We start from the raw sequence: 24,754 nt of genomic DNA on the forward strand, positions 1-24,754 counted from the left end.
TAACTGGAGAGGTGACTGCTGGGAATGGGACATTATACAGTAACACCGGGGGACGTGTCTGGGTGATGACTGGAGAGGTGACTGCTGGGAATAGGACATTATATACAGTAACAGCAGGGGATGTGTCTGGGTGATGACTGGAGAGGTGACAGCTGGGAATGGGACATTATACAGTAACACCAGGGGATGTGTCTGGGTGATGACTGCAGAGGTGACTTCTGAGAATGGGGCATTATGCAGTAACACCAGGGAATGTGTCTGGATGATGACTGGATAGGTGACTGCTGGGAATGGGGCATTATACAGTAATACCAGGGGATGTGTCTGGGTGATGACTGGAGAGGTGACTGCTTGGAATGGGACATTATACAGTAACACCAGGGGACGTGTCTGGGTGATGACTGGAGAGGTGACTGCTGGGAATGGGACATTATACAGTTACACCAGGGTAAGTGTCTGGGTGATGACTGGAGAGGTGACTGCTGGGAATGGGGCATTATACAGTAACACCAGGGTAAGTGTCTGGGTGATGACTGGAGAGGTGACTGCTGGGAATGGGGCATTATACAGTAACACCAGGGGATGTGTCTGGGTGATGACTGGATAGGTGACTGCTGGGAATGGGGTATTATACAGTAACACCAGGGTAAGTGTCTGGGTGATGACTGGAGAGGTGACTGCTGGGAATGGGGCATTATACAGTAACACCAGGGGATGTGTCTGGGTGATGACTGGATAGGTGACTGCTGGGAATGGGGTATTATACAGTAACACCAGGGGATGTGTCTGGGTGATGACTGGATAGGTGACTGCTGGGAATGGGATATTATACAGTAACACCAGGGTAAGTGTCTGGGTGATGACTGGAGAGGTGACTGCTGGGAATGGGGCATTATACAGTAACACCAGGGTAAGTGTCTGGGTGATGACTGGAGAGGTGGCTGCTGGGAATGTGGCATTATACAGTATCACCAGCGGATGTGTCTGGGTGATGGCTGGAAAGGTGACTGCTGTGATTGGGGCATTATACAGTAACACCAGGGGACATGTCTGGGTGATGACTGGAAAGGTGACTGCTGTGATTGGGGCATTATACAGTAACACCAGGGGACGTGTCCGAGTAATGACTGGAGAGGTGACTGCTGGGAATGGGGCATTATACAGTAACACCAGGGGATGTGTCTGGGTGATGACTAGAGAGGTGACTGCTTGGAATGGGACATTATACAGTAACACCAGGGGACGTGTCTGGGTGATGACTGGAGAGGTGACTGCTGGGAATGGGACATTATACAGTTACACCAGGGTAAGTGTCTGGGTGATGACTGGAGAGGTGACTGCTGGGAATGGGGCATTATACAGTAACACCAGGGTAAGTGTCTGGGTGATGACTGGAGAGGCGACTGCTGGGAATGGGGCATTATACAGTAACACCAGGGGATGTGTCTGGGTGATGACTGGATAGGTGACTGCTGGGAATGGGGTATTATACAGTAACACAAGGGGACGTGTCTGGGTGATGACTGGAGAGGTGACTGCTGGGAATGGGGCATTATACAGTAACACAAGGGGACGTGTCTGGGTGATGACTGGAGAGGTGACTGCTGGGAATAAGACATTATACAGTAACACCAGGGGACGTGTCTGGGTGATGACTGGAGAGGTGACTGCTGGGAAAGGGACATTATACAGTAACACCAGGGGTCATGTCTGTGTGATGACTGGAGAGGTGACTGCTGGGAATGGGGCAATATACAGTAACACCAGGGGTCATGTCTGTGTTATGACTGGAGAGGTGACTGCTGGTAATGGGGCAATATACAGTAACACCAGGGGACGTGTCCGAGTAATGACTGGAGAGGTGACTGCTGGGAATAGGACATTATATACAGTAACACCAGGGGACGTGTCTGGGTGATGACTGGAGAGGTGACTGCTGGGAATGGGACATTATACAGTAACACCAGGGGATGTGTCTGGGTGATGACTGGAGAGGTGACTGCTGGGAATGGGACATTATACAGTAACACCGGGGGACGTGTCTGGGTGATGACTGGAGAGGTGACTGCTGGGAATGGGACATTATACAGTAACACCAGGGTAAGTGTCTGGGTGATGACTGGATAGGTGACTGCTGGGAATGGGGCATTATACAGTAACACCAGGGGATGTGTCTGGGTGATGACTGGAGAGGTGACTGCTGGGAATAAGACATTATACAGTAACACCAGGGGACGTGTCTGGGTGATGACTGGAGAGGTGACTGCTGGGAATGGGGCATTATACAGTAACACCGGGGGGCGTGTCTGGGTGATGACTGGAGAGGTGACTGCTGGGAATAGGACATTATATACAGTAACACCAGGGGACGTGTCTGGGTGATGACTGGAGAGGTGACTGCTGGGAATGGGACATTATGTACAGTAACAGCAGGGGACGTGTCTGGGTGATGACTGGAGAGGTGACAGCTGGGAATGGGACATTATACAGTAACACCAGGGGACGTGTCTGGGTGATGACTGGAGAGGTGACAGCTGGGAATGGGACATTATACAGTAACACCAGGGGATGTGTCTGGGTGATGACTGGAGAGGTGACTGCTGGGAATGGGACATTATACAGTAACACCAGGGTAAGTGTCTGGGTGATGACTGGAGAGGTGACTACTGGGAATGGGGCATTATACAGTAACACCAGGGTAAGTGTTTGGGTGATGACTGGAGAGGTGACTGCTGGGAATGGGGCATTATACAGTAACACCAGGGGATGTGTCTGGGTGATGACTGGATAGGTGACTGCTGGGAATGGGGTATTATACAGTAACACCAGGGGATGTGTCTGGGTGTTGACTGGAGAGGTGACTGCTGGGAATAGGGCAATATACAGTAACACCAGGGGTCATGTCTGTGTGATGACTGGAGAGGTGACTGCTGGGAATGGGACATTATATACAGTAACACCAGGGGACGTGTCTGGGTGATGACTGGAGAGGTGACAGCTGGGAATGGGACATTATACATTAACACCAGGGGATGTGTCTGGGTGATGACTGGAGAGGTGACTGCTGAGAATGGGGCATTATGCAGTAACACCAGGGGATGTGTCTGGGTGATGACTGGATAGGTGACTGCTGGGAATGGGGCATTATACAGTAACACCAGGGGATGTGTCTGGGTGATGACTGGAGAGGTGACTGCTTGGAATGGGACATTTTACAGTAACACCAGGGGACGTGTCTGGGTGATGACTGGAGAGGTGACAGCTGGGAATGGGACATTATACATTAACACCAGGGGATGTGTCTGGGTGATGACTGGAGAGGTGACTGCTGAGAATGGGGCATTATGCAGTAACACCAGGGGATGTGTCTGGGTGATGACTGGATAGGTGACTGCTGGGAATGGGGCATTATACAGTAACACCAGGGGATGTGTCTGGGTGATGACTGGAGAGGTGACTGCTTGGAATGGGACATTTTACAGTAACACCAGGGGACGTGTCTGGGTGATGACTGGAGAGGTGACTGCTGGGAATGGGGTATTATACAGTAACACCAGGGGATGTGTCTGGGTGATGACTGGAGAGGTGACTGCTGGGAATAAGACATTATACAGTAACACCAGGGGACGTGTCTGGGTGATGACTGGAGAGGTGACTGCTGGGAATGGGGCATTATACAGTAACACCGGGGGGCGTGTCTGGGTGATGACTGGAGAGGTGACTGCTGGGAATAGGACATTATATACAGTAACACCAGGGGACGTGTCTGGGTGATGACTGGAGAGGTGACTGCTGGGAATGGGACATTATGTACAGTAACAGCAGGGGACGTGTCTGGGTGATGACTGGAGAGGTGACAGCTGGGAATGGGACATTATACAGTAACACCAGGGGACGTGTCTGGGTGATGACTGGAGAGGTGACAGCTGGGAATGGGACATTATACAGTAACACCAGGGGATGTGTCTGGGTGATGACTGGAGAGGTGACTGCTGGGAATGGGACATTATACAGTAACACCAGGGTAAGTGTCTGGGTGATGACTGGAGAGGTGACTACTGGGAATGGGGCATTATACAGTAACACCAGGGTAAGTGTCTGGGTGATGACTGGAGAGGTGACTGCTGGGAATGGGGCATTATACAGTAACACCAGGGGATGTGTCTGGGTGATGACTGGATAGGTGACTGCTGGGAATGGGGTATTATACAGTAACACCAGGGGATGTGTCTGGGTGTTGACTGGAGAGGTGACTGCTGGGAATAGGGCAATATACAGTAACACCAGGGGGTCATGTCTGTGTGATGACTGGAGAGGTGACTGCTGGGAATGGGACATTATATACAGTAACACCAGGGGACGTGTCTGGGTGATGACTGGAGAGGTGACAGCTGGGAATGGGACATTATACATTAACACCAGGGGATGTGTCTGGGTGATGACTGGAGAGGTGACTTCTGAGAATGGGGCATTATGCAGTAACACCAGGGGATGTGTCTGGGTGATGACTGGATAGGTGACTGCTGGGAATGGGGCATTATACAGTAACACCAGGGGATGTGTCTGGGTGATGACTGGAGAGGTGACTGCTTGGAATGGGACATTTTACAGTAACACCAGGGGACGTGTCTGGGTGATGACTGGAGAGGTGACTGCTGGGAATGGGGTATTATACAGTAACACCAGGGGATGTGTCTGGGTGATGACTGGACAGGTGACTGCTGGGAATGGGACATTATACAGTAACACCAGGGGATGTGTCTGGGTGATGACTGGAGAGATGACTGCTGGGAATGGGGCATTATACAGTAACACCGGGGGACGTGTCTGGGTGATGACTGGAGAGGTGACTGCTGGGAATAGGACATTATATACAGTAACACCAGGGGATGTGTCTGGGTGATGACTGGAGAGGTGACTGCTGGGAATGGGCCATTATACAGTAACACCGGGGGACGTGTCTGGGTGATACTGGAGAGGTGACTGCTGGGAATAGGACATTATATACAGTAACACCAGGGGACGTGTCTGGGTGATGACTGGATAGGTGACTGCTGGGAATGGGGCATTATACAGTAACACCAGGGGATGTGTCTGGGTGATGACTGGAGAGGTGACTGCTTGGAATGGGACATTATACAGTTACACCAGGGGACGTGTCTGGGTGATGACTGGAGAGGTGACTGCTGGGAATGGGACATTATACAGTAACACCAGGGTAAGTGTCTGGGTGATGACTGGAGAGGTGACTGCTGGGAATGGGACGTTATGCAGTAACACCAGGGGTCGTGTCTGGGTGATGACTGGAGAGGTGACTGCTGGGAATGGGGCATTATACAGTAACACCAGGGTAAGTGTCTGGGTGATGACTGGAGAGGTGACTGCTGGGAATGGAACATTATACAGTTACACCAGGGGATGTGTCTGGGTGATGACTGGAGAGGTGGCTGCTGGGAATGTGGCATTATACAGTATCACCAGCGGATGTGTCTGGGTGATGGCTGGAAAGGTGACTGCTGGGATTGGGGCATTATACAGTAACACCAGGGGACATGTCTGGGTGATGACTGGAGAGGTGACTGCTGGGAATGGGACATTATACAGTAACACCAGGGTAAGTGTCTGGGTGATGACTGGAGAGGTGACTGCTGGGAATGGGACGTTATGCAGTAACACCAGGGGTCGTGTCTGGGTGATGACTGGAGAGGTGACTGCTGGGAATGGGGCATTATACAGTAACACCAGGGTAAGTGTCTGGGTGATGACTGGAGAGGTGACTGCTGGGAATGGAACATTATACAGTTACACCAGGGGATGTGTCTGGGTGATGACTGGAGAGGTGGCTGCTGGGAATGTGGCATTATACAGTATCACCAGCGGATGTGTCTGGGTGATGGCTGGAAAGGTGACTGCTGGGATTGGGGCATTATACAGTAACACCAGGGGACATGTCTGGGTGATGACTGGAGAGGTGACTGCTGGGAATGGGGCATTATACAGTAACACCAGGGGACGTGTCCGAGTAATGACTGGAGAGGTGACTGCTGGGAATGGGGCATTATACAATAACAGGGGATGTGTCTGGGTGATGACTGGAGAGGTGACTGCTGGGAATAGGACAGTATATACAGTAACACCAGGGGACGTGTACGTGTCTTGGTGATGACTGGAGAGGTGACTGCTGGGAATGGGATATTATACAGTAACACCATGGGATATGTCTTTGTGATGACTGGTGAGGTGGCTGCTAGGAATGGGGCATTATAGAGTAACACCAGGGTAAGTGTCTGGGTGATGACTGGAGAGGTGACTGCTGGGAATGGGACATTATACAGTAACACCAGGGGTCGTGTCTGGGTGATGACTGAAGAGGTGACTGCTGGGAATGTGGCATTATACAGTAACACCAGGGTTCATGTCTGGGTGATGACTGGAGAGGCGACTGCTGGGAACGGGACATTATACAGTAACACCAGGGGTCGTGTCTGGGTGATGACTGGAGAGGTGACTACTGGGAATGGGACATTATACAGTAACACCAGGGGACGTGTCTGGGTGATGACTGGAGAGGTGACTCCTGGGAAGGGGACATTATACAGTAATACCAGGGGTCATGTCTGTGTGATGACTGGAGAGGTGATTGCTGGGAATGGGGCATTATACAGTAACACCAGGGGACGTGTCCGAGTAATGACTGGAGAGGTGACTGCTGGGAATGGGGCATTATACAGTAACACCAGGGGATGTGTCTGGGTGATGACTGGAGAGGTGACTGCTGGGAATGGGGCATTATACAGTAACACCGGGGGACGTGTCTAGGTGATGACTGGAGAGGTGACTGCTGGAATGGGACATTATGCAGTAACACCAGGGTATGTGTCTGGATGATGACTGGAGAGGTGACTGCTGGGAATGTGGCATTATACAGTAACACCAGGGGATGTGTCTGGGTGATGACTGGAGAGGTGACTGCTGGGAATAGGACATTATATACAGTAACACCGGGGGACGTGTCTGGGTGATGACTGGAGAGGTGACAGCTGGGAATGGGACATTATACAGTAACACCAGGGGATGTGTCTGGGTGATGACTGGAGAGGTGACTGCTGGGAATGGGGCATTATACAGTAACACCAGGGGATGTGTCTGGGTGATGTCTGGAGAGGTGACTGCTTGGAATGGGACATTATACAGTAACACAAGGGGACGTGTCTGGGTGATGACTGGAGAGGTGACTGCTGGGAATGGGGCATTATACAGTAACACAAGGGGACGTGTCTGGGTGATGACTGGAGAGGTGACTGCTGGGAATGGGACATTATACCATAGCACCAGGGGACGTGTCTGGGTGATGACTGGAGAGGTGACTGCTGGATAGGGGACATTATACAGTAACACCAGGGGTCATGTCTGTGTGATGACTGGAGAGGTGACTGCTGGGAATGGGGCATTATACAATAACACCAGGGGACGTGTCCGAGTAATGACTGGAGAGGTGACTGCTGGGAATGGGGCATTATACAGTAACACCAGGGGATGTGTCTGGGTGATGACTGGAAAGGTGACTGCTGGGAATGGGGCATTATACAGTAACACAGGGGGACGTGTCTGGGTGATGACTGGAGAGGTGACTGCTGGGAATAGGACATTATATACAGCAACACCAGGGGACGTGTCTGGGTGATGACTGCAGAGGTGACAGCTGGGAATGGGACATTATACAGTAACACCAGGGGATGTGTCTGGGTGATGACTGGAGAGGTGACTTCTGAGAATGGGGCATTATACAGTAACACCAGGGGATGTGTCTGGGTGATGACTAGATAGGTGACTGCTGGGAATGGGGCATTATACAGTAACACCAGGGGATGTGTCTTGGTGATGACTGGAGAGGTGACTGCTTGGAATGGGACATTATACAGTAACACCAGGGGACGTCTCTGGGTGATGACTGGAGAGGTGACTGCTGGGAATGGGACATTATACAGTAACACCAGGGTAAGTGTCTGGGTGATGACTGGAGAGGTGACTGCTGGGAATGGGGCATTATACAGTAACACCAGGGTAAGTGTCTGGGTGATGACTGGAGAGGTGACTGCTGGGAATGGAACATTATACAGTTACACCAGGGGATGTGTCTGGGTGATGACTGGAGAGGTGACTTCTGAGAATGGGGCATTATACAGTAACACCAGGGGACGTGTCTGGGTGATGACTGAAGAGGTGACTGCTGGGATTGGGGCATTATACAGTAACACCGGTGGACATGTCTGGGTGATGACTGGAGAGGTGACTGCTAGGAATGGGGCATTATACAGTAACACCAGGGGACGTGTCCGAGTAATGACTGGAGAGGTGACTGCTGGGAATGGGGCATTATACAATAACAGGGGATGTGTCTGGGTGATGACTGGAGAGGTGACTGCTGGGAATAGGACATTATATACAGTAACACCAGGGGATATGTCTTTGTGATGACTGGTGAGGTGGCTGCTAGGAATGGGGCATTATAGAGTAACACCAGGGTAAGTGTCTGGGTGATGACTGGAGAGGTGACTGCTGGGAATGGGACATTGTACAGTAACACCAGGGGTCGTGTCTGGGTGATGACTGAAGAGGTGACTGCTGGGAATGTGACATTATACAGTAACACCAGGGTTCATGTCTGGGTGATGACTGGAGAGGCGACTGCTGGGAACGGGACATTATACAGTAACACCAGGGGTCGTGTCTGGGTGATGACTGGAGAGGTGACTGCTGGGAATGTGGCATTATACAGTATCACCAGCGGATGTGTCTGGGTGATGGCTGGAAAGTTAACTGCTGGGAATGGGACATTATACAGTAACACCAGGGTAAGTGTCTGGGTGATGACTGGAGAGGTGACTGCTGGGAATGGGACATTATACAGTAACACCAGGGGTCGTGTCTGGGTGATGACTGGAGAGGTGACTGCTGGGAATGGGACATTATACAATAACACCAGGGGACGTGTCCGAGTAATGACTGGAGAGGTGACTGCTGGGAATGGGGCATTATACAGTAACACCAGGGGACGTGTCCGATTAATGACTGGAGAGGTGACTGCTGGGGAAGGGGCATTATACAGTAACACCAGGGGATGTGTCTGGGTGATGACTGGAGAGGTGACTGCTGGGAATGGGGCATTATACAGTAACACCAGGGGACGTGTCTGGGTGATGACTGAAGAGGTGACTGCTGGGAATGGGACATTATACAGTAACACCAGGGGACGTGTCTGGGTGATGACTGGAGAGGTGACTGCTGGGAATGGGACATTATACAGTAACACAAGGGGACTTGTCTGGGTGATGGCTGGAGAGGTGACTGCTGGGAATGGGGCATTATACAGTAACACAAGGGGACGTGTCTGGGTGATGACTGGAGAGGTGACTGCTGGGAAGGGGACATTATACAGTAATACCAGGGGTCATGTCTGTGTGATGACTGGAGAGGTGACTGCTGGGAATGGGGCATTATACAGTAACACCAGGGGACGTGTCCGAGTAATGACTGGAGAGGTGACTGCTGGGAATGGGGCATTATACAGTAACACCAGGGGATGTGTCTGGGTGATGACTGGAGAGGTGACTGCTGGGAATGGGGCATTATACAGTAACACCGGGGGACGTGTCTAGGTGATGACTGGAGAGGTGACTGCTGGAAATGTGGCATTATACAGTATCACCAGCGGATGTGTCTGGGTGATGGCTGGAAAGGTGACTGCTGGGATTGGTGCATTATACAGTAACACCAGGGGACATTTCTGGGTGATGACTGGAGAGGTGACGGCTGGGAATGGGACATTATACAGTAACACCAGGGGATGTGTCTGGGTGATGACTGGAGAGGTGGCTGCTGGGAATGGGACATTATACAGTAACACCAGGGGATGTGTCTGAGTGATGACTGGAGAGGTGACTGCTGGTAATGGGGCATTATACAGTAACACCAGGGGATGTGTCTGGGTGATGACTGGAGAGGTGACTGCTGGGAAGGGGACATTATACAGTAATACCAGGGGTCATGTCTGTGTGATGACTGGAGAGGTGACTGCTGGGAATGGGGCATTATACAGTAACACCAGGGGACGTGTCCGAGTAATGACTGGAGAGGTGACTGCTGGGAATGGGGCATTATACAGTAACACCAGGGGATGTGTCTGGGTGATGACTGGAGAGGTGACTGCTGGGAATGGGGCATTATACAGTAACACCGGGGGACGTGTCTAGGTGATGACTGGAGAGGTGACTGCTGGAAATGTGGCATTATACAGTAATACCAGGGGTCATGTCTGTGTGATGACTGGAGAGGTGACTGCTGGGAATGGGGCATTATACAGTAACACCAGGGGACGTGTCCGAGTAATGACTGGAGAGGTGACTGCTGGAAATGGGGCATTATACAGTAACACCAGGGGATGTGTCTGGGTGATGACTGGAGAGGTGACTGCTGGGAATGGGGCATTATACAGTATCACCAGCGGATGTGTCTGGGTGATGGCTGGAAAGGTGACTGCTGGGATTGGTGCATTATACAGTAACACCAGGGGACATTTCTGGGTGATGACTGGAGAGGTGACGGCTGGGAATGGGACATTATACAGTAACACCAGGGGATGTGTCTGGGTGATGACTGGAGAGGTGACTGCTGGTAATGGGGCATTATACAGTAACACCAGGGGATGTGTCTGGGTGATGACTGGAGAGGTGACTGCTGAGAATGGGGCATTATACAGTAACACCAGGGGACGTGTCTGGGTGATGACTGGAATGGTGACTGCCGGGATGAGGCTTATACAGTTTCACCAGGGGACGATGTGTGGGTGATGACTGGAGAGGTGACTAGTGGGAATGGGACATTATACAATAACACCAGGGTATTTGTCTGGGTGGTAACTGCTGGGAATGGGACATTATACAGTTACACTGGGGTATGTGTCTGGGTGATGACTGGAGAGGTGATTACTGGGAATTTGACATTATACAGTAACACCAGGGGATGTGTCTGGGTGATGACTGTAGAAGTGGCTGCTGGGAATGGGACATTATACAGTAACACTGGGGTATGTGTCTTGGTGATGACTGGAGAGGTGACTGCTGGGAATGGGGCATTATACAGTAACACCAGGCTACGTGTCTGTGTGATGACTGGAGAGGTGACTGCTGGGAATGGGACATTATGCAGTAACACCAGGGGACGTGTCCGAGTAATGACTGGAGAGGTGACTGCTGGGAATGGGGCATTATACAGTAACACCAGGGGATGTGTCTGGGTGATGACTGTATCACTGTGTGTTTCAGGTGTCTATAAGGTATCAGGATGTCACTGTCTATGTCTCCATGCAGGAGGGGGAGTATATAGAGGAACACAGAGGTCTGTACAAGGATGTGATGATGGAGAATCACCGGCCCCTCACATCACCGGGTCAGAGGAGACTGTCATGTATTGTACAGGGGAGAGCAGGTATGGGGGCCCCTATATAGACACATCACCTGATAATCACATATATACACTGTACTCAGTCACTGTGTGTCTCCTACAGATGGGCCCAGTAACAGAGATACCCCAGAGAGATGTCCCCGTCCTCTGTATTCCCAGGACTGTACAGAGAAGAATCACAGGACCCCACAGGAGGATCAGGTAGGTGGGATTTAGGATCTTCCCCCTTGTACCAAAGTGACTGTCACTATATGATCTGTAGAGGAGCTGTGTGTATTATACACTGATATTATACTGTTTCACCTCAGTTTAAACTGTCTATATTGAAATATCATTATAGGGTTTACTTTTTTATTTTTTAGGTAGAACATCTGTCTAATATTAAAACAGAAGATATAGAAGGAGAAGAAGAGACGTATGTGACTGATATAAAAGCAGAAAATAAAGAGGAAGAAGAGACGTATGTGACTGATATAAAGGCAGAAGATATAGAGGGAGAAGAAGAGACGTATGTGACTGATATGAAGGCAGAAGATATAGAGGGAGAAGAAGAGACGTATGTGACTGATATAAAGGCAGAAGATATAGAGGGAGAAGAAGAGACGTATGTGACTGATATAAAGGCAGAAGATATAGAGGGAGAAGAAGAGACGTATGTGACTGAAATAAAGGCAGAAGATATAGAGGGAGAAGAAGAGACGTATGTGACTGATATAAAGACAGAAGATATAGAGGGAGAAGAAGAGACGTATGTGACTGATATAACGGCAGAAGATACAGAGGGAGAAGAAGAGACGTATGTGAGTGATATAAAGGCTGAAAATAAAGAGGAAGAAGAGACGTATGTGACTGATATAAAGGCAGAAGTTATAGAGGGAGAAGAAGAGACGTATGTGACTGATATAAAGGCAGAAGATACAGAGGGAGAAGAAGAGACGTATGTGAAGGGTGATCAGCAGTGTAAGGAGGAGGAGATCCCTACAGATATCAGCACAGGTGAGTAATAAACACTTATTACAGAACAGAGTCACATAGTGACATATTCTCCTTGCTCAGTCACTACAGCAATCTCTTATACTACAGCCTCTGTTAGTACAAACTAATGAGGAATATGTATTTTCCCCGTTGGGGAGTCAGGAGACATCAGCCCCTATTATACTCCTGCTCTTCTCCTTACATCATGTCACTGTGTGTTTTACCAGCCCAGACGTCTGACCAGTCTCCACTCCAGACTCTAAGGGCAACAGGATCTTAGACGAATCAGTCATGGTTTGCCTGAACACCCAAACATTCTAGAAAGGTATTATGAAACGTAACAGTGGAAGAATGTCAGGCCATATACCATATAGCAATTAAATAGCAAAGGATATAAAGCAAAAAAATACTGTTTGCTTTATACCCATAACAAGAACAAATAAATCTGGCCCAAAAATAGATCCATGCCCAGTAACTTAGTCCCAGTTGGCACATGTTACAGTAGGAAACAGACTCTAAGTGTCTCTGACAGTCTTACTCCTTTAGCATATTAGCAGACAAACAATTTGGAAGCTGCTCAATCATACCTGGAGATAATTATATATCAGGTGCTGGAAGGGGGAGGGGTCATAGACAGACAAACAAAGAGGAAGGGGGGTGCAAATCCCCACCCCCAAATTCCCTTCCGCACACTGCGATTCAGGGATGGTTACAGGTAATTTTCAGTGTGCGGAAGGGAATTTGGGGGTGGGGATTTGCACCCCCCTTCCTCTTTGTTTGTCCTTTAGCATATTACTTTGAGACGAAAGACAACTCCTCCGGGATTGGTGTAGGTAAAGTGTCATGAAGGACTGTCAACAGGAATATCCCACTTTTTCAGAATAGCAGGGCCATCCTTGGGTGAAGGTATCACTGTGAAGGCTCCGTTTCGCATCACAATAATCTTAGTAGGAAAGCCCCATTTTTACTGCACATTTCCTTGGGTGGAATAGACACCTTTTGGCCATCGTCACAGGAGAAATATCCAGATATAGCTGCAGATTATCCAGACACTCAGCCGTGGATGAGGAAGACAAAGCAACTTGTAGAATGCATTCTTTAATATGAAAAATGGACCCTGAGCAGAGTGTCCCTTGGTGCATGGATAGGGGCCTGTTTGAACTTTGGAAGTCTATGGATCCTATCAATAAGAAGGTCCATGGCAGAAGCCTTTAGTGGAAGCTTCTGAAAATAGGACCGTGACATAATCATAAAGCTCAGCATTTGTAACAGAATCTGGAATGCCCATTATTCTGATATTATTTCTCCGAGACCTGTCTTCTAAATCAATGACTTTATCATGAATAGAGACCGTGTCTTCCTAAAGGATGTCATGTGCTGAAATCAGATCTTTGTGAGATGCAACAATCTCTTTCATCTTAGTCTGTACGAGTGCCAATCTCACTGATATCGGACCTCAAAGCTTGAATATTAGAGCTAAATTCTGAGGATTATTCAGTCCTTAAATGTAGATAACATAGAATGTATAGAGCGTAGAGTAATAGGATCATCTAGGATGTCTCAAGATGTCTTCAGCCATTACAGCTGGGCTGTGCGCCTGACAAGTAGAAGCAGATGTTGTAGCGGTCTCAGATGGACCACCTGAATTCGAGATACCAAAGAGATGGACAGGTGGGGCCGATTTGGTATCTTTTAACCTTTCTTGGAGGTATGGAAAGCCGGCTACAAAGAGACTGACCTCTCAGAGATAGGAAAATACAAACGATCTATAAATAAAAGGAGCAGTAGTACGCTGTCAGGAGGTTACATCAAGATGACTCTGTTCACAATTACATTCTTGGGGAGACGGGGGGTTTTCCAGCCAAAATTTCAAGTAAACATGATGTAATGCAACTCAAACAACACAGTAATGAGCGAGATATTCCAATAGAGGTCAACGTGATCACAGACGTGAAGCACTTAGCACAGAGAGACACAAATGGCAAAATATATTCAGTGAATAAATCCACAAAATAATATACTGTGAAGTTTTAATCAGAGTGTAATGAGCTGTACGCAGACTATACTTGATGCTGGGCTCTGCATGTAGACTAAGAGGAAGTAAATTATAATGGCACCATATAAATAGAAGGTACTTTCACCTCCAGGCAAATGCTTCAATTTATGTAGTGACCCCGGTCCAGCCATCAGGACACTTATTTAGCAGCTTATATCAATTTTAAACCTTATTAAAGACAAAGCATGCGATGGCCGGGCACCAGGATACAAAATGGCAGCCACCTCACTTACCAATATCATTGCCGGGCTCGGTGACTGTGGGCAGACCGTTCTGTCCCCAGCAATAGTGGGAGCTGCGCACCCATGTGAGTGGGAGAGCATTTGACCCCACCTAAGGAAAAATTGCCTCCAAGTCAGGTGTTTGGAGCATGCAGGAAAGACTGGGCGCACTTATCCCCAAAATTCATCCCGTGGCTTCAGCGGCGTCGCTAGGCTGCGACAGTGAACAGTGCTCGGAGTGATCAGAGCGAGCGGCTTTAGGGCAGGAGGAGTGGGGGACTTAATAGATTGGGTCTTGGTCCCAGTGGTGGCCGAGAGCTATCAGGTAGATAAGAAGCCACTTACTAAGGAGAGCTCCAGAAAGTATGTCTGGATCAACTCAGGCCACACCCCTCTTATTTATTATTTTATATAATAACAGGGGTGACAGGTGTGGTACATCTCTGCAATGGCAGATCCAATCTCTCATCAGACTCTGCTGTCTTCCCTGCACTCTCACTCATATGTTCACTGCTGCCAGTAGCACACGTATGAGAAGCAGAAGTATGGCGGCAGCTGTATAGATTCTGATATGTAATTCTCTGTATCATACTTACCGTATACACATCATCCTTATTACTATTGAGAGTATAGATGTAAGACACAGATGATGGGGGTGTAAAAGTGGATTATAACCTAGCAGATGATGATTACACAGTATTATATGGTGTATTGCATGTAAAGTACCTTGTTCCACCTACTATGCTGTAGCAATATACCTTATATAAGGGTGAGTAACACATGTACAGGCTTACCAGCGTATGACCACACACAGAAAGGAATGCTACCTTACCAATGATTCCAGGAGTAATGTTAGGAGACATTTCTCTGATCCATCAGCTCATATGACTGATGTTATCTAGAATCTCCAATTCATACGATATGTTCCCCATCCATTATTTTACATTGGTGCTGACATAGGACTTGGCGAGTGACTACATCTCCATTTACACTTCATGGTTAGTTACCAGTACAAAAGAGAGATATATCTAAGTCTTATTACAATATTACATATGTTATTGTTCTCAGGAGGGTGGACACAATGATACTCTGAGACACAATATTATAAAGCCTTCATTAAAAGTTATGTTTTATTATACACACACATTTACAATTAAGTGTCCCAGAGAGTCGTCTTCTCCTATTGTTTACAAGATTAATATTGTTACAGAAAATGTCACATTTCCATAATGTATTTTATTTCCAGCAGATGGACACACAAGCAGGAATATCTCAGAAGGACATCTAATGTTATCCCCGGATTGTGACATAAAAGATAAAGACAGTAGACCGGATACTCCAGGAGCTAACCCCATTACCCCAATTATACATCCAGCTCTATCAGCTGGTCCCTATGATCCTGGGAAATGTTCTCCTGATCACTCTGATATTGGTGCATCTGTTACAGCTCTGAGAGTAGATACAGTGTTTCCCTGTTCTATAGATGCCAAATGTTTTACACAGAACACAAAGCGTATTAGCCATCAGACAGGTAAGGAAGGTGAGAGGCCATTTCCATGTTCTGAGTGTGGGAAATATTTTGCACAGAAATCATATCTTATTACACATGAGAGAAGTCACACAGGTGAGAAGCCATTTTCTTGCTCTGAGTGCGGGAAGTGTTTTATCCGGAAATCACAACTTGTTACACATCAGCGAAGTCACACAGGTGAGAAGCCATTTCCATGTTCTGAGTGTGGGAAATGTTTTGCATGCAAATCAGTTCTTGTTGTACACCAGAGAAGTCATACAGGTGAGAAGCCATTTCCTTGCTCTGAGTGTGGGAAATATTTTGCACAGAAAGCACAACTTTTTAGACATCAGCGAAGTCACACAGGTGAGAAGTCATTTCCATGTTCTGAGTGTGGGAAATGTTTTTCACACAAATCAGAACTTGTTAGACATAACAGAAGACACACAGGTGAGAAGCCATTTTCTTGCTCTGAGTGCGGTAAATGTTTTATCCAGAAATCACAACTTGTTACACATCAGCGAAGTCACACAGGTGAGAATCCATTTCCATGTTCTGAGTGTGGGAAATGTTTTGCATGCAAATCAGTTCTTGTTATACACCAGAGATGTCACACAGGTGTGAAGCCATTTTCTTGCTCTGAGTGTGGGAAATATTTTGCACAGAAATCACAACTTGTTACACATCAGCGAAGTCACACAGGTGAGAAGCCATTTCCATGTTCTGAGTGTGGGAAATGTTTTGCACATAAATCACAACTTGTTACACATCAGCGAAGTCACACAGGTGAGAATCCATTTCCTTGCTCTGAGTGCGGGAAATGTTTTACCTCGAAAACACAACTTGTTACACATCAACGAAGTCACACAGGTGAGAAGCCATTTCCATGTCCTGAGTGTGGAAAATGTTTTGCACACAAATCAGATCTTATTAGACATAACAGAAGTCACACAGGTGAGAAGCCATTTTCTTGCTCTGATTGTGGGAAATGTTTTTTCCGGAAATCACAACTTGTTAGACATAACAGAAGTCACACAGGTGAGAAGCCATTTTCTTGCTCTGAGTGTGGGAAATGTTTTTTCCGGAAGTCACAACTTGTTAGACATCAGCGAAGTCACACAGGTGAGAAGCCATTTCCATGTTCTGAAAAATAAATCAGCTCTTGTTGGACACAATAGACATCACTCAGGTGAGGAACCATTTTAATCTTCTGGAGTATTCTCATCATTGACATGCGTTGTTCTTCAAGGTTCTTCTCCTATCTCCTATGCTTTTGCAATACACATGTTACCACTGGGTGAAATAATCAGATATCATGTCCTCATCTACCACTGCTATGCAGATGACCTGTCTCTTGCTCCGTGTACTGAGAACCCAGTCCCAATCCTATATGGTTGTCTAGCTGAGCTCCAGGTGTGGGTGATGCCAGTTGGCTGTGACTCCGTTCTGGCGAAACAAGTCCTTATAATAGAAGCTCACCAACAAAGAGCAGGGCTACATCTCAGCTTGGCAAACCAACCAGACTTATGCTTGTGGGTTCAGAGTTAACGGCAGGTAATTAAAATCCTATTTTCTCTTACATCCTAGAGGATGCTGGGGTCCATTTTAGTACCATGGGGATGTAACCAAGCTCCCAGTACGGGTGGGAAAGTGCTAATGTTCCTGAAGAACTGACTGACCAAATTGAAGGTCGTCAGCAGCCAAGGTGTACACATTATTACACACCGTAATGCCTATTACACTGCGTTATGCACATTACACATTATTACACTGCGTTATGCAATTACATATTATTACACTGCGTTATGCACAATACATATTATTACACTGCGTTATGCACAATACATATTATTACACTACGTTATGCACATTGCACATTATTACACTGCATTATGCACATTACACATTATTACACTGCGTTATGCACATTACACATTATTATACTGCGTTATGCACATTACACATTATTACACTGCGTTATGCAATTACATATTATTACACTGCGTTATGCCCATTACATATTATTACACTGCGTTATGCACAATACATATTATTACACTGCGTTATGCACATTACACATTATTACACTGCATTATGCACATTACACATTATTACACTGCGTTATGCACATTACACATTATTATACTGCGTTATGCACATTACACATTATTACACTGCGTTATGCAATTACATATTATTACACTGCATTATGCCCATTACATATTATTATACTGCGTTATGCACAATACATATTATTACACTGCGTTATGCACAATACATATTATTACACTACGTTATGCACATTACACATTATTACACTGCATTATGCACATTATTACACTGCGTTATGCACATTACACATTATTATACTGCATTATGCACATTACACATTATTATACTGCGTTATGCCCATTACACATTATTACACTGCGTTATGCCCATTACACATTATTACACTGCGTTATGCACAGTACATATGCTGCACACCGTAATACACTTTACACATTATTACACACTGTAATGCCCATCTCCTATATAATAGCCCAGATCTGTGCCCCTGTGCCTGTTTGTCTAATGATGGGCGTGTCTAGGAAATCTCACTGGGTTAGCAGCAAGTCTATCACACCCAGCCCACAGCTAATTGGGCAAGAAACACCCTCCCACACAGGTTACATCCAATGGGAGGCTCTGCCCTTTGGCTGCTGTGTGTTCCCAGAGCAGGCTTAACAGTGGGACTGATGGAGCTGCAGCTCCAGGCCCACACCCCAAAATAGGCCAACTGCATCTGCAGCAACATACCCTCCAACAATTTACACATAACAATCGGTACAAATTTGAAAAAGGGCTTTTCCTATACTTTCAATGGAAATTTGGAGAGCCAAAAATCCTTTCACTGCAGCGTCCTATGGGAGTAATTCCAAGTTGATCGCAGCAGGAATTTTGTTAGCAGTTGGGCAAAACCATGTGCACTGCAGGGGAGGCAGATATAACATGTGCAGAGAGAGTTAGATTTGGGTGGGTTATTTTGTTTCTGTGCAGGGTAAATACTGGCTGCTTTATTTTTATGCTGCAAATTAGATTGCAGATTGAACACACCCCACCCAAATCTAACTCTCTCTGAACATGTTATATCTGCCTCCCCTGCAGTGCACATGGTTTTGCCCAACTACTAACAAAATTCCTGCTGCGATCAACTTGGAATTACCCCCTATGTCCTGCTGCCAGTCCACCTGCCCCCTCCAGCATCAAAAGTACCCACTCCCTTGCCAAAGGGCAGGTGGAACAAAAGCTGCTGCGGCCACTGGCATAGATGTGTAGGAAAGTGGCGCAGCAGAAGACTTTCATAACCCTCCCTGTGGTGCATACTCTCTGAGCCCCAGAACCTCCTCTGCGCATAATGTCACAGAATTGATTCCACGCCACAGCCGCGCCCAGATCCCCAGAGGCATTGACTCTGCAGCACAGCACCTGGGCTGCCGGCCTGGAAGCCCCGAGGTGGCTAATGTAACAAATAGAGTGTGTGATATTGCGGAGGGAAATGTCTGGACGCTGAATCAATATAAAAGGTGACATTGATGTGCAGTGCAGTGGGTGTGCAGTGTCACTGATACTGCACAGCACTTTCACCTTTTACATTGATTCAGTCAGTTCTGCCAGCCAGTCACTACTGTTAGCGCCTGTGTCTCAACGAGCTGCATTAGACGCACTAAAACTACAGCTCCCAGCAACCCTTAATGCTGAAGCATTCCGGCCCTAAGGCCTACTGGGAGCTGTAGTTTATTGAGTGCATCATCTTCCCTGTAATGTGGCGCATTGGGACATTGTCGCTAACAATAGGGATTGGCTGCTGTGCGAGTCTCCGGGAGAACCACTGACAAAGGGAGGACAGCAGCTTAGCTGCTTTAAGGAGGTGAAGCAGGAGAAGCACTACCCGCCTCTCCCCCAATCACAGTACCTCTAGGCCCATCCATTCCTGTGTGTCTGCAGCATGAGAGGCGGCCATGTTGGAGACCAAAATGGCTCAGGAACCAATGGGGCTTCTCAGTGTAAGTGTCCAGCCAATCCTGGTACATTTCCTCCTTTAAAAAGGGGCATCTTGTTGCACTCTCTGCCAGTGCTTTGTTGTTGCTTAGTAAAAGCCCAGCTCTGTGCTCCCACATATAGATTCTGTGTCTCCAGGAAGTCTTAGTTCCCACTCCGCTCCCTGTCCATACCTGCTTTCCACCGCTGCATACTACCCGCCAGCACTCCAGTACACCACCCACAGATACCTGTGCTCTGGTTGGTACTTTGTGTTCCCTGGGACCCTGTGGGGTCTGCCAATCCCTTCAGAGTTCTTCAGCTACATCTTTGAATATCCATATTCTTCAGCCATGTCTTTGAATATCTGAGTTTTTCAGCTACGTCTTTGAATATCCATGTTCTTCAGCCACGTCTTCTAATACTCAGTATCTATTCATCATCAGAGTTCTTCAGCCATGTCTTTAAATATCCAATCACCACATTTCTTCAGAGTTCTTTTTCCATGTCCTTCTGATATCCAGCAACCATATTTCTTCAGAGTTTTCAGCCCCATCTTTACGTATTCAGTTTCTTCACTCCTATTGAACTATATCTAAATACTCAGACTCTACCAGTAATTTACAATTTCCTGGTCTGTTGCGTCAATCATATCACAGACCTTCATTCTTGAGTGTCTATCATACATAAACCTGTATGTTGTTCTCTCATTAAAGTATAAGAAACTATCTTTGTCCTCATTTCCTCCACACAAGGGCATCTACTCCTTCAGCTATTCCACACCCAATGGATTCACAAAAACCGCATTGCATGCGGTGACTGTATTCGTTAGGCCACAGCCATCTTTGGTAAAAGCAAGCACCCCATGTGTATATGTGATGTGTTTTGTCAGATTTGCGGCCCCATTTAAAAAAAAAGTCAGATTGAATCTGAAAAGTGTGGCATTACAACAATGGAGACCATCTGGAAGTCATATTAATGAGATAGGGGCCCAGTGGTACAGTGCATTACATATTATGTCCAATTGATAGCAAAGAAACCAGAAAATCTTTCAGAGATAATAAAGCTGTTTATGCTAATAAAATCCAGGATTTAGTACATATTGTAATGACAAAATGAATAGCTAGCGTGAACGGATGACAGCATGGCTGGGGGAGGTGCTCTGGTACAGGCATACAGTAAGCTCAGCGGGAATGATTACTAATGAGTGATCAATGGGGGGAGGTGCAGAAGCTTGCATTGAGTTGCATACTGTAGTGTAGGGAGCTGCCTAGTCTGTGAACAATACCGTGTAAATAGTGCCTCATACCGTGGCATAGATTACCGTAGAAAATAATTTTGTTTTTTTTCAGAATTAAAGGGGAGAAGCGACACACCAAATAACTTAATTGAATTAAAAATAATAAATAAATACATAAAAAATAATAATAATTGCGCAGCCTGCTGAGTATCAAACCCAGGAGTACACACATTGCAGGCGGACACTGTATTCATTGGGCCACAGCCAGCTGTGGTAAGAGTAAGCACTCCTGGTGTATATGTAATATGTTTTGTCTGATTTGTGGCCCCGTTTTTAAAAAAAAAGTCAGATTGAATCCGTCAAGCATGGCGGCACAGCAATGGAGGCCATCTGGAAGTCATATTAATGAGATGTGAACCCGGTGGTACAATGCATTACATATTTCTGTCCATTTGATAGGAACTAAATCTCAAATCATTTCTGAGATAATAAAGCTGTTTATGCTAATAAAATCCAGGATTTAGTACACAATGTAAGGACAAAATGAATAGTGTGAACAGGGCGGCAGTGTGGGATTGTATTTTGTAGAATGGGACTTTTTTTTATATAAAGGGAAGTAGCAACACACCACATAACTTTATTGCATTAAAAGGTAAGAAATAAATACATAAAACAATAATAATAATTGCGCCCCGCTGGGGTGCACTCATTGTGGGCTGTGACTACATTCATTAGGCCACAGCCTTCTGTGGTAAGAGTAAGCACCCCTGGTGTATATGTGATGTGTTTTGTCAGATTTGCTGCCCCATTTAAAAAAAAATTAGATTGAATCCAACAAGCGTGGCGGCACAATGGAGACCATCTCAGAATCAGCTTTATTGGCCAGGTATACTTGCGTATACTAGGAATTGTTTGCGGTTACAGAGCATCGAAAAAAAGCCATTGGTTTCCCCAGCACCCTGAATGATAACAGTAACCAGATATAAATCCCACATGATAATAGAATTCAGAGATCTTCGTTACACATATTTGCGCAATGTGTAACGGGCATTACAGTGTGTAATAATGTGTAACGGGCATTATGGTGTGTAATAATGTGTAACGGACAATACAGTGTGTAATAATCTGTAATGGGCAATACAGTGTGTAATAATGTGTAACGGACAATACAGTGTGTAATAATGTGTAATAGGCAATACAGTGTGTAATAATGTGTAATGGGCAATACAGTGTGTAATAATGTGTAACGGACAATACAGTGTGTAATAATGTGTAATGGGCAATACAGTGTGTAATAATGTGTAACGGGCATTACAGTGTGTAATAATGTGTAACGGGCATTATGGTGTGTAATAATGTGTAACGGACAATACAGTGTGTAATAATGTGTAATGGGCAATACAGTGTGTAATAATGTGTAACGGACAATACAGTGTGTAATAATGTGTAACAGACAATACAGTGTGTAATAATGTGTAACGGGCATTACAGTGTGTAATAATGTGTAACGGGCATTACAGTGTGTAATAATGTGTAATGGGCATAACGGTGTGTAATAATGTGTAATGGGCATTACGGTGTGTAATAATGTGTAACGGACAATACAGTGTGTAATAATGTGTAACCGACAATACAGTGTGTAATAATGTGTAACCGACAATACAGTGTGTAATAATGTGTAACGGACAATACAGTGTGTAATAATGTGTAACGGGCATAACGGTGTGTAATAATGTGTAATGGGCATTACAGTGTGTAATAATGTGTAACGGGCATTACGGTGTGTAATAATGTGTAATGGGAATTATAGTGTGTAATAATATGTAATGGACAATACAGTGTGTAATAATGTGTAACGGACAATACAGTGTGTAATAATGTGTAACGGACAATACAGTGTGTAATAATGTGTAACGGGCATTACAGTGTGTAATAATGTGTAATGGGCATAACGGTGTGTAATAATGTGCAATGGGCATTACAGTGTGTAATAATGTGTAATGGACATTACGGTGTGTAATAATGTGTAACGGACAATACAGTGTGTAATAATGTGTAACGGACAATACAGTGTGTAATAATGTGTAACGGGCATTACAGTGTGTAATAATGTGTAACGGGCATTACAGTGTGTAATAATGTGTAATGGGTATTACGGTGTGTAATAATGTGTAATGGGCATTACAGTGTGTAATAATGTGTAAAGGACATTACGGTGTGTAATAATGTGTAACGGTCCTGCAGATTTGTTTGAATTTTCAGCTATGAGCTTATAATTCAAGTTGCTGTTTGTGCGTTACTATACAGGTTGTATGACACAGGTTTGTACATTAAACTTGTACTTTGTATATAAATTGTGTTTAATATGTTTCCCACAGATACAGATGTGTCCTCAAACATCGTTGCTCATAGCGCACTATTTAGGATCCTGAGTCGCGAGTTGTAAATAACGTTATGGCGTTGTGTCCCACGCCATGTAATACACAGTTTAACCGCTGGGTGGCGAATGCTGTGGCAGTAAGCAGTCATCTGTGAGAGGCTGGCCAATCACGTTCTTCCCTTTATATAAAAGTCCCCTTCTACAAAATACAATGCCATACTGCCGCCCTGTTCACACAATTCATTTTGTTGTTACATTGTGTACTAAATCCTGGATTTTATTAGCATAAACAGCTTTATTATCTCAGAAAGATTTTCTGGTTTCTTTGCTCTAAAATGGACAGAAATATGTAATGCACTGTACCACTGGGTCCCTATCTCATTAATATGGTTTCCAGATGGTCTCCATTGCTGTGCCACCACGCTTGGTGGATTCAATCCGACTTTTTAAAAAAAATGCGGCTGCAAATCAGACAAAACACATCACATATACACCAGGTGTTTACTCTTACCATGGTTGGCTGTGGCCTAACGAATACAGTGTCAACTGCAATGCATGCACCCCTGAGTTCAATTCCCAGTGGGGCATACAATTATTATTATTTTTTTTATGTATTTATTTATTCTTTTTAATTCAATAATTATATTTGGTGTGTCGCTTCTTTCCTTTAAATCTGGAAAAAAAAATCAAAATACTATTCTACAGTATTCTATGCCTCGGTATGATGAGGTGCTATTTACACTGTATTGTTCACAGACTAGGCAGCTCCCTACACTACAGTATGCAACTCAATGCAGCCTTCTGCATCTCCCCCCATTGATGACTCATTAGTATTCATTCCCACTGAGCTCACTCTATGCCTGTACCAAAGCACCTCCCCCAGCCACGC

At 46.0% G+C, this 24,754-nt stretch overlaps 1 protein-coding gene across 1 annotated transcript in view; it reads left to right on the forward strand.

Moving 5' to 3' along the window:
• Window positions 1–11,921: 11,921 nt before the first annotated feature.
• Window positions 11,922–24,754, forward strand: part of LOC134984895 (zinc finger protein 260-like) — a 250,744-nt gene continuing 237,911 nt past the window's right edge. Inside the window, exons 1-2 of the mRNA XM_063950370.1 lie at window positions 11,922–12,459; window positions 15,965–17,347. Of these exons, the coding sequence (XP_063806440.1) occupies window positions 11,985–12,459; window positions 15,965–17,347 (1,858 nt within the window). The 5' untranslated portion in view covers window positions 11,922–11,984. The remainder of the gene's footprint in view (window positions 12,460–15,964; window positions 17,348–24,754) is intronic.

Source organism: Pseudophryne corroboree (genome assembly GCF_028390025.1).
Source record: "Pseudophryne corroboree isolate aPseCor3 chromosome 3 unlocalized genomic scaffold, aPseCor3.hap2 SUPER_3_unloc_9, whole genome shotgun sequence".
Lineage (NCBI taxonomy): Eukaryota > Metazoa > Chordata > Amphibia > Anura > Myobatrachidae > Pseudophryne > Pseudophryne corroboree.